Below are 11,107 nucleotides of genomic sequence, written 5' to 3'. Positions count from 1 at the left end.
GTAAGCAAATCTTCATTTTAAAATGTACTAGCTAAATGAATAACTGATAATTACTAAGGCAGTAGTTGATGAAAGTGTCTAGGTGAAGTCAACAGTAATGTAGAAAGGCTGCCCTAGTGAAAGCTGATGCTGGACCTACTCTAATGATTAGCATGGGTAAAGCTTTAGGGAGTTTGAGTAAAACATGTGGGAAAAAAACATACAATTTCTTAACATTTAGCGTTTTATCAATCCGTGCGCTCTTTCCCTTCCCGTTGGCGGGACAGACGGGGCAGCAGATAGGGACCGAGCGGAGCCGCCCGCGGGTCGGCGCGGAAGCGGCCGCGGAGCTGCCGTCGAGGGCGCCGCTCCCGCCCCGTCCCGCCCCGTGTCCCGGGCCACCAATGCGCGGCCAGGAGGGGCAGAGCCACGGGATGGAGCCCGGGGAAAAGATCAGTCCCAACTTTCTCACCTGCACGGGAATAAAACTGTGCCCATGCCCGCCCTGGCGCCGCCGGCGCAGCCGCCTCGCGAGGGTCGCGGGCCGGCGCTGCCCCCCGAGGAGGTGACAGCGGAATAAGGGGGACCCACTCGCCACGGTGCCCCCGCTCCCTCCTGCCAGGGGGGCGAGGGGGCTCCATGCGCGGGCCATGGGACGCGGGGCTGCCCTGGGACGGGCCGCGCTGCTGCTGCCGCCGCTGCTGCTGCTGCCGCTCTGCCCCGGCGCCGCGGGCGGCAACTGGATGTGAGTAGCGGGCGCGGGACGGGGGGGAGCCCCGCGGCGGTGCCCGGTGCCCGCTCACGGTGCGCCCGCTTCTGCAGGTGGCTGGGCATGGCCCCGGAGAGGCCGGGCTGCGCCAGCCCGCCGCTCAGCAGCCGCCAGAAGGAGCTGTGCAAGAAGAGACCGGAGCTGGTGGGCGCCATCCGCGAGGGCGCGCGCCTCGGCCTCCACGAGTGCCGCAGCCAGTTCCGCCACGAGCGCTGGGACTGCCGCCCCGCGCCCGCGCCGCGCCGCCCCGGCGCCCCCGCCGCCGCCTTCGGCCACCAGCTCAGCAGCGGTGAGTGCGCGACAGCCCCGCGCGCGCCACCAAGGCGGGACCCGACCGCGACCCCGGCCCGCCGCGGCACCACGGGCCCTGGTCTCGCCACGGGCACCGGTCCCGACCCCGACCCTCATCCCGGTCCTGGCCCCGGTCCTGTCCCGACGCCGCCGTCGGGCCCCGTCCCCATCGCCAATCGGGCAAAGAGCAGCCGTTCCGACGGGCGGTGACTGCAGCTGCCCGCGCCAGGCACGCGGAATCACGGAGCAGACACAACTTGCCTTTGTCTTTCCAAAATTATCACTAGTTACTTTAATTTTTGACTTAGCGCAGACATGGATGACGGTGCTGCTGACTTGATCCACTTAACTGTGTTGAAATCTTGTTATTCTTTGACATCTTACTTACTCTTTATCACCTTACTTATGCTGTGATTACTAAACCAGTGAGGCAGTGACATGCAGCGTTTCCAGCGTTGCTGGATTGCAGGTAGCGATCTGCTCACAGCACCGAGTGCTCTGTGAATCACTTTAAATGCATCACACACGCTCACTTGGATAGTTGCTCAGCTCAGCACGTTCAAAGCTCCTACTAGATGAACGGATAGTGCAGGAGCTGAAATACACTCTGAATTAGGAGCATTTTGGTTGCATTAAAAGGCAGTTTCAAAGGGAAGTCTTTGGTCCTGCAAGTTTCTAGAGTGCTGTGCTCACTAAATTCAGTGTAACTGTTGATGTGAACTCCATTAACTGTTACAGGACCCAAATTTGTGTTTGTGCAATCTTGACCATATACTATAGAACACCTGTGAAGAAATAAATGTTAATAGAAAAAAAAAAGCATAAAAATAAGGAATAAAATGACACACATTCCAAAAGAAACAAAACAAAACAAAACCTAGCCCCATGTGTAGTCTGTATGTATGTGTACTGCGTGTTACTCTCACCATCTGATGAGATGGGCTGGTCCTACAGATCTGTAAGTAAGTGACACTGCTTACACAAGGAGCTCTGGTCGTATACTTTGTGTAGATATTTTTTTGGTGGGAACTGCACAACAGTCCAATGTGAAGTAGAGAACTGAGCAGGAACTTTTGAGCAAGAATTTTAGAGAATGGAAATAACAACTTGTTTTGACAACAGTATAAATTAGTGTAGTGAGATTTTAGCTGCAGTTAATTGGCCAGGTGTTGATTTTAGGTTTGCTTAGAGGGCATGCTATGCTTAGTACTGTTTAATGATTTATACCACTTTATGCCACAGGTCTAACAGAATTTGGCCAGACAGTTAACTCTGTGATTCTTCTGTGGTGTAATGGTATAAAGACTTTTTATACTACTGTCATTCCTATGGACAGCTTGTTATAGGAAATACACATAGCCTAAATATTCTTGTGCCATTTTTGCCATCTGAATTTCTGACTGGTTCAAGATTTTTGTGGCTCTTTACAACCTTTGTGAATTAGAATAACCTCATATTTGCTATATTTAGCATGAGGTAAGTTCTGGCCCTGTACGAAAGTAACCTAGAATCATGATAGCCTTGAGTTCCTCCTCCAAGATCTGAACTAACTTCTTCTTATTCAATTAATATGGTGAAAAGCAGCATGGTGAGTAAGGCTTTGGGGAGTTTTAATTTTAATTGAAACTCAGTTTGCTTGAAAGTTTCTGTGGCAAATAAAATTCCAAACTGGATTTAGAAGGTTGCCATAACTCATATAAAGCAGCCAGAAACAGCTCAGTTAACAGTGCAGTCGTATGAATAGGCCCTGAAGTCTTGTTTGGATGTGAATAACCATTGCTTTAAATGATTTAACCATGCAGATCAAGCCATGGTGGCTTTAGACACAAAACTATTCCCTTTTGATAGTAATGTGGCTTATAAAATTGACGTCTCCATCACCCCACGGAAGCTGTTGAGAGGCAGCCCTGCAGCAACGTACCCACGCGTGTCGTTGCAGGGACGAAGGAGAGCGCGTTCATACACGCCGTGACGGCGGCGGGGCTCGTGCACTCGGTGACGCGCGCGTGCAGCGCGGGGAACGTGACCGAGTGCTCGTGCGATGCCAGCCTGCAGAGCGGCGGCTCGGCCAGTGAGGGCTGGCACTGGGGCGGCTGCTCGGACGACATCCACTACGGCATGTCATTCAGCAGGAAGTTCCTGGACGTGCCTCTCAAGAACGTCACGGGCAAGAGCGGGAGCAGACTGGCCGTGATGAACCTGCACAATAACGAGGCTGGGAGGCAGGTACGTATTGACCATTAAAAGATGGGAACAATTGCATGTTAGGTTTCATTGCCAAAATGGCATTAATCAAGTGAGGCGTGAGCCCGAATGCAGGTGCTAATGGAGCCAATGGCAAGAACTCCACTAAGACATCCAAAGCAAACATGTACAAAGCTGAAATCAAAGCTGTTTTTGACTAACGTATTTCACAGTTTAAAATAAAATCCACCAAGTAAGTATATGATCTGGAGTACTATTCAAAATAATCTCAAATATCCATATTTTAACTAATATCAAATTTAACTAGTTTCTTCACAATATGTGAAGTTTCTTCACTGTATGAGGAAGTGTGAAGTTTCTTCACTGTATGTTCTTCATTGTATGAGGATTTTCTTATTATCTGCTGTGTTCTATTATTATCATCAACTGCATTATAAATTCTAATTCTGAGCAGACTGAATTGACATCATGCACCATTACCCAGCTGGAATCATCCGCATTCATTTCCTGAGAGCAGAAGACATAAACATTCATGGAACAAATCTAGGTTTAACTTTTTATTTTGAAATATGGGATAAAAGTGCCATTTCCATCTTGAAGTTGCCTACTGGCTGGAATGCTCAACAAAAAAAAAAAAAAAAAAAAAAAAGAGAGGAGGCTTGCTCCAGAGAGGTCTTCAATACAAGACAATTCAAACCTCCTGTTGCACAGGAAATATTCTTATGATCAAATGGTAGAGGAGTGTGCAGGAGTGAATCTTGGAGTCCATGTGTCATCCTTCTGTACATGATGGGGACAAGACCAAGTAATGGGGACAGGAACAGGCAGTGCAGGGGCCTCTGACTCCAGAATATAATGAGTAGGGCTATATCTGGAATGGCAGAGACTTCACTTCTGTTTCTTGCTTTAAAAATAGTTTCTCGGCTTTCTTTCATGATTTTTTAACCTCACAAGTTTTTATTGTCTCTCTGTAGCCCAGTAATTCTTTAAATTTGCTCTGTAACAGAGCTATAATTGAAGAGAGGTAGACCCTCTAGTTTTGGCCTCATTTTGGATCGTGCATGCTGGACCCCATTTTAACTCTGTAATTTCCTGTAGCCTGGAGCAGCATCAGTGGATTTTACTGAAAAAACTTTCCAGTCACCCATGCTAGTAAATCATTATCATAAGAAGAGCTGAGGTAGCACCAAATTACGTATTTTAAATAGCCTTGTTTTCATAGTTTGCAAGTAGATGTGCTAGGTTTTGTTTACGCAGACCTCTTTGATACGTTCCTCTGTCTTCTGCCTCTGGTGTGGTGTAGATTAGCAGAAAATATAATGTGCTATCCTCTTGTCTCCAATTGCAGTATTCACTTTTGGTCTTTTGCACCATCCTTGTGCTCATCACTCATTCCTGCATATGCTGTTTTAAAGCTGCCTCTGCGTATGTGCCAGGCTTGAGGCCTTGCACTGTGAACCTTGTCAGTTTTAAAACAAAACAAGACAAAAAAACAAAACAAAAAAAGAACTGAAGACTTTGCCCAAAAAACAGTGAGCATCTCACACAGAAGAGAAACTTTTTTTTCTGGGTTGATTTCTGTAAAGCTGGATGAGTTCCCTCATCTCATCAACAGTGGTCAATGAGTTGGGCCTACTATGAGAGAGGGGACAGGAATGACTAGCCAAGGGGAAGCATACATTGAGCTGGTAGTGCCGCCAAAGATAGTATATTTATGTATTTTCAGACGGTGAGCTAAAGGTGCAAGTGGTTGAAGGATATAGTTAAATGAGGCTTCATTTTCTATGAATAGTTTGGACTTGATCTAAATTATATTAGATCCAAATTACATGGATGAACATAAAAGTTCTAGGTTTGGCATCCTCATTCTCTTTTGATGTAGCTGTAGCTTCTTCCATTACTATTCACGTTGATTGTTACCTCTTACTAAAAATAGCTTCACAAACTTGATGCTTTAGGCTAGCCTGTTAGTCATTGCACATGTAATAGGATGTGGTTCAACAGGAACCCTAAAGTTCTGAGGAACTTCCAGGGCTTCAGATTTTTTATGATACTGAGCTATGCAAAAAACTCTGAAAATGCACTGTCACAGGCTCATTTGGTGCCTACATGGTATATGTGATTGTTCCTTTTCCACATCACTTTAGATGCACTGCAAGCATGAAAGACTGAAAGATTCTTAGCTATACCAGTTTTGCAGCAGTGGTGTATTGGTTGTTCATTATCTTGGAAGAGAATATGCAGAATATTTAGTTCAGCTTCCATGCATAAATATTTTTTAACTTAATAGCAGGTTGTAAGATAAAGTAAACATTTTAACCACTGTCAAAAGTGAAGGGGAATGTTTATTGTTGGTAGTTGAGATTTATAACTACAATATTAGCTGAAGTAAAGTTTAGGAAAGTTTTTGACTTTTACAATTTAAAAAATCATATTAGAATATGTTGGGAATAGTTGACCTTCGTATTTTGGAGCTTACAAGAAGGGCGTTTGGCAATATATTTTGATATTCTGTGACCTTTTCATAGTAAATGCTGTTATGTTCTTGATTCTCTCTTGCAATAACTGTCTTCTAGCGATAATGCTTGTTTTTGTTTGTAGTAGCTAGTGGTATTGTTAAGTAGAGAATTCTTATGTTCCTTTCCTGTTTCCATACAAAACCTTATTTTCTATTTTTACATATCATAGTTGAATCTTCCACTTAAAAGCAAGAAAATGCTTATTTACTGCTAAGGTGACAGAACAGTGGGATAGGTTGCCTAGAAAGATTGTGGAGTCTCCATTCCTGAAGGATCTCAATACCCAACCGGGCATGGGCCTAGGCAACTTGCTCCAGGTGATCCTGCTTGAGCAGGGCAGTTGGTTCAGATGTGATTCTGTAAAATACAAGATATACTGTTTTTAAAACAATAGGGATTCTTTGAGTTGTCCACAGTTTGGGACACTAGCTGGAACCTCAGAATTCCTCCAGATTTCATTCTTTGCTCTGCTTGGGGTAAACATTCATTATCCTTGGTAAAAAGGCTTTGGCATTGTGATGTTGAGTGTAGTTAGGTGTGCATATCTGTTGGTTACTTGTATGAAAGGGTGAGGGCAGCAGGGCTGAGAAGCTCCCTACTGAGCAAAACAGCTAAATCCGAGATAGGACAGGCTGAATAGAAAGATCTTTCTAAAGCTCTGTTTTACTTCTATACTTGGACATCTTCAGGTTGCAGTCAGATGCCCCTGTGAAACTCATCCAACATTCTAAGCTTTGCCAGATGTTCTGCTTCGGGGGCTTGTTCATGAAAACTCACATGACAGCTTGAGCTTCAGGCCATGTTTTGCGATCGACCAAAGCAAGATGTCAGCTCCTAGTGCCACTGGTAGAGACAGGCCGAAATGAGTTCGAGTTCTAGCTGGAAACTTGCTGTGCTAATCCTGGCGTCTGTGAAGCAATAGCCTGGGGTCATACACAATTGTGATGACACCATAAATCATTTTAAAACAGATTATATCCAAACCTCATAAAAGAATCTTGAGTAACACAGAATAAGAACACAAATCTTTCTAACTGCTGTGGACAATCTCAACCACATTCAGACACATTAACAGTGCTTGCATTGATCTGATGTTATATGAACATGTTTACTGGTTATATATACTGCCTTTTTATATTTTGATTCCAAACTAGGACTGCAACACGAGTTATTGCTCTTTCTTAGAAACTCTACCTACTTTTGGTTTTCATTGTTTTCATCCTCAGAGAAAATCTTTTGGCTATTTGTCCACATCAAAATATCTCACTCTTAAGACCTGACAGACACATCCAGATGTATTCGGTATCATTTTTCTTCATCCAGATTTTATAGTGCCTCATTCTAGCAGACTTAGAAGTAAATTATTTTTCCAGAACAAAATTACATGTTTTTCCCCTGTTGTTATTTTCTTGATTAGTATCTTGACATACTGCAGGGAAGGCATGTTACATCTGTATGTTTTATAACACAAGTGGTTTCAAACTACTTTAGGATTCTAGTTACTCGTTATGATACACAAATAAATAAAGAGTGGAAAATGAAAAATATTAAGTCCATTCTGTTTGTAAATTATGTATAATATTTACATTCGTATGTTGTTCTTCCATTTCCCCTGTCATTTTATTGGCTTATGTATATTCTCACAATGATTTTCTATCCTTGCTCTCATCTGCCTCAATCAATGTTATGCCTTAGTGAAGCATATTCTGGCTAAGCAGTGATTTCATTATTGATAGATTATGAAGATGTGAGCATAGGGTCATATTTGTCTGTTGAGCAGAAACTAGCCTGTGCAGGAGAGAAGACAAGTATCTGCAAGAATTACTGATGGCTGATCTGCCACTAAAATAAGTCTATGTGTACTCCGGGGAGAGGTTCTACTTGTTCCAATATTCTTATTTCTTCCAAAACAGAGAAAAAACCTGCAGTCCCAAATGCAAGCCACAGGACCTGAAATATCCTCTGCTTCGTTTCACAACATTTTGTTTGTAAAGGCTAATGGCTTTATTAGGTTAGGGCATACATTTGATATTTCTTGCTAATGGTTCTGTAAATGGCTTGCTTGTTTGTCCTTCATGGTAACCTCTTCCAACAAGTAAGTCCTATTCATTCACCAAAGAAGATGTGACTCCAAGCAAACATTTTGGTCATGTGTATTTTTACTAATGTTTGCCAAGTTATATGCAGATACCAGCTTGGGCTTGTGTCAATATCTTCTGGGCAGAATGTGCCAGCAGGCCTCAACTCCCACTGAAATCCATGGGTTTAACCATGTTGGATTGGGTCCCAAAGTGATGAAAAATCCCACTGTAAAACATAGGATAGAAACAAATCATTTTACTGGTCTGAACCTGATTAGCTGTGCGAAACTTTGAGGATGACATTTGTACTGTCTGAGATACAAATAAGCAGCCTGGGACATTTGAATTTATTCTTGGTCATGGGTGACAGCAGTGGCTCAGTGGGTTCTGTAGGATTTCAGGGTGTTATTCTTGCTGCAGAATCAGGACAGGCACAGATGAGACTGCTTTCTGTAGGAAAAATGGGGGAACATGTTAGTACCTTTGCTTTATGTTTTTTTTCTTTGCCTTTTAGAAATGGCGGTTTGGGAACGATGTAGATTGACACTGTTAAGTATTTGTGGAGGTTGTGGAGAACATGAATATGTAGAATGAATTTTAATAAACAGTGTAAAGTTGTGTCATCTTGGTCTCCTTGCACTCAGTGGGAAATAGTTGTTCATCCACAGAGGAATAATTTGAACTTAACTTTGGTCTTGCTGCATGAAAAGCTTCAAGAGAAATTTGCTCTTTGTATTAGTTCTTTCAAAATTCATCCTTTCTGTTACATTCCCTCCAAAATGATCTTTTAAAACAATCACATTCACATGTAAGTTCATGACTCGCTTTACTGTGGAAACAAGATATAGTGGAAAAGTTAGCTAAAATGACTTTTCAAGCCATTAAATAATGGCCTATATGAATCTACAAGAGGGCTACAAAGGTGTGGTACAGTTGATAGAAAAGTTTTTTTTTTACATATTTTATGTTTCCTTGTCTTTTTGCTATATTTGTGCAAGTGATTTTTTTTTTTTTTTTGGTGTGTGTATAGACTTTTCCAGAGTATAATGTGAGATGTGCTGCAAGTCAAACACTGCACTTTTATTCTATGGCCTTTCCAGAAGGAAATATTACATTGGTTGTCTGTTAACTATTTGAATTGCAGTCCCAGAAAAAGAAAGTTATTGCTTGCTTACAAATTCCAGTTCTTTGAGGCTTACTGTGATATAAACTGTGCCAAAATGCTTTCATACTGTAAAAGTTTAATATAGGCTGCAGGCTGTGGATTCCCTTTGCTGTTCAGGTAATCCTGTGCCTGAATCTGCAATGGCATTGAAATGTAGTCCATTTAAGGACATTTTAATGTTGCTAATAGTTCTGTGTGTGATAATTTTGCTAACTTATTAATAATTAATATCAATTCAACTGTCGAAAAATGTGAATTGAAGCCACCACTGTTGAGCTCCCTCAGTGGCATTTCTTTGCAGCCCAGCTCTGTGGGCACCGCTTGCTCCCAAGGCATCCTTATGCAGTGGTATAGACATGTCCACAAATCTCTTCCAGTTTAGAAACTGTGCACTTTTACCCATCCTTTCCCTGATTCCCTCCCTCCTCTTCTCCACAGGGAGCTTTTGCATACCATCCATGGGTGGAGTGACACAGAACGTGTCATTTCAGGTATTTAGGAGCCTTTGGGAAGAAAAGCCAGCCAGAAATATAAGCTGCCATTATTATGATTGGATATTGCCAAGTTGGGCCGTTGTAAAGTGCAGGTGCTTTGCACTTCTAAAGATCAGGCTTCTCACACCAAGCTCCAGAATTGACAGCCTGGTTCATTGCCCGCCTGCGGTTTGGCTTCCCCATCAGGGCCGTGGCAGTGGCAGCTGCAGCATTGAGAGCTTGGAGATGTCAGGTAGGTTGCTCGGCGAATGAAAGGCTGCACCCAAACGTTGTTCTCGCTTTGTTTGCAGGCTGTAGCAAAGCTGATGTCAATGGACTGCCGATGTCATGGCGTTTCTGGGTCCTGTGCCGTGAAAACTTGCTGGAAAACAATGTCCTCCTTTGAAAAGATTGGCCGTTTTTTGAAGGACAAGTATGAAAACAGCATACAGATATCAGACAGAGTGAAAAAAAAACTGCGCAGGAAAGAGAAAAGCCAGCGGAAAATACCAATCCAGAAAGAAGATCTGCTGTATCTAAACAAATCACCCAATTACTGTGTGGAAGACCATAAACTGGGGATCCCTGGCACACAGGGAAGGGAATGTAACCGCACATCGGAGGGCCCGGACGGCTGCAACCTCCTCTGCTGTGGGCGCGGGTACAACACACACGTCGTGCGGCACGTGGAGAGGTGCGAGTGCAAGTTCGTCTGGTGCTGCTACGTGCGCTGCCGACGGTGCGAGACCATGACCGACGTGCACACCTGCAAGTAGGGCTGGGGACAAGAGCGCGGCCAGATCGTCCTGCCCCGCGTGGTGCAGCTACCTGCTGCGCAGGCAGCGGGTGCCCTTGCCAGAGTACCAAGACAAGTGCAGGTACGAGACACCAGCCACAGAAGCATGGGTGCTGCCAAACAGAGGGCAGTCCAAGCATTTGGGCCTACGAAAGTGCAATTAAGGGATTTCCAAGCGTTTTGGCCTATGGAAGAGCAGTGTGAACAAGTGATTAGCAGCCTGCACATGCAGGTAGCTAAAACGGCAAGAAAAGACTCCCAGGGACACATTCAATAAGTAATTCCGTGACCAGGGACAGCTGTAAACTTTCCAAGTTTTTAACAATCACTGCGTGGTGAAGATGGCTGGAATGTGTGGCAAAGAAAACTCGAGGAGGTCTCGTTAGCCAGAGCCAGAAGAATGAACAGAGTATACAAGACATACAGTATTTACTTCCATATTTTTAGGAGTGGGACTAGATGGATCCTAGATGGTTCATGTTTGCAAGTTTAAAAAAAAAAGAAATATAGGACGTGGTGTGTTGTTAACCATGAAGCATTTGCTTAGCATCTGCTTCTTGTACAGAAAGCCCTCTGCAAAACATAAAGAAATGTCTCCTACTCAGAGATATGTGTGAATGCAGTTGAGTTCTGGCCCCAGGGGAAGTGATGACCCAACGCTTTGGTGGAGCAAGTGTTGCACAGAAAAGAGGGCAACTACAGTGTAGTCAAATGAATATGAATGCTATATAAAATAGGAAGCTTTTTTAGGCTTTTTTTATAGAATGTCTTTCAAAGACATTCCCCCCACAGTGGAATTGTGTGTAATAAACTGCCATGTTCAACCATC

At 43.8% G+C, this 11,107-nt stretch overlaps 1 protein-coding gene across 1 annotated transcript; it reads left to right on the top strand.

Annotated features, from left to right (window-relative positions):
* The first annotated feature begins 383 nt into the window (after positions 1 to 383).
* WNT16 (Wnt family member 16) lies at positions 384 to 10,258 on the top strand. Its single transcript, XM_026051695.1, has 4 exons — positions 384 to 544; positions 802 to 1,037; positions 2,979 to 3,265; positions 9,794 to 10,258. The coding sequence occupies exons 1-4, from the start codon at positions 384 to 386 to the stop codon at positions 10,256 to 10,258; spliced, it is 1,149 nt and encodes a 382-aa protein (XP_025907480.1).
* Positions 10,259 to 11,107: the final 849 nt, after the last annotated feature.

Source organism: Nothoprocta perdicaria, unplaced genomic scaffold (assembly GCF_003342845.1).
Source record: "Nothoprocta perdicaria isolate Ctin4 unplaced genomic scaffold, notPer1 scaffold_79, whole genome shotgun sequence".
In the NCBI taxonomy this organism is placed as follows: domain Eukaryota; kingdom Metazoa; phylum Chordata; class Aves; order Tinamiformes; family Tinamidae; genus Nothoprocta; species Nothoprocta perdicaria.
Note: the sequence above shows the minus strand (reverse complement) of the source record. Positions and strands in the feature narration are given on the sequence as shown.

What these genes read in the sequence shown, in the direction of transcription:
- WNT16 (XM_026051695.1), top strand. Translation starts at nt 384, where the DNA reads ATGCGCGGCCAGGAGGGGCAGAGCCACGGGATGGAGCCCGGGGAAAAG. An exon ending in CGGCCACCAGCTCAGCAGCG is followed by an intron (nt 1,038 to 2,978) that starts GTGAGTGCGCGA and finishes GTGTCGTTGCAG; the next exon opens with GGACGAAGGAGAGCGCGTTC. An exon ending in ATAACGAGGCTGGGAGGCAG is followed by an intron (nt 3,266 to 9,793) that starts GTACGTATTGAC and finishes CTTTGTTTGCAG; the next exon opens with GCTGTAGCAAAGCTGATGTC.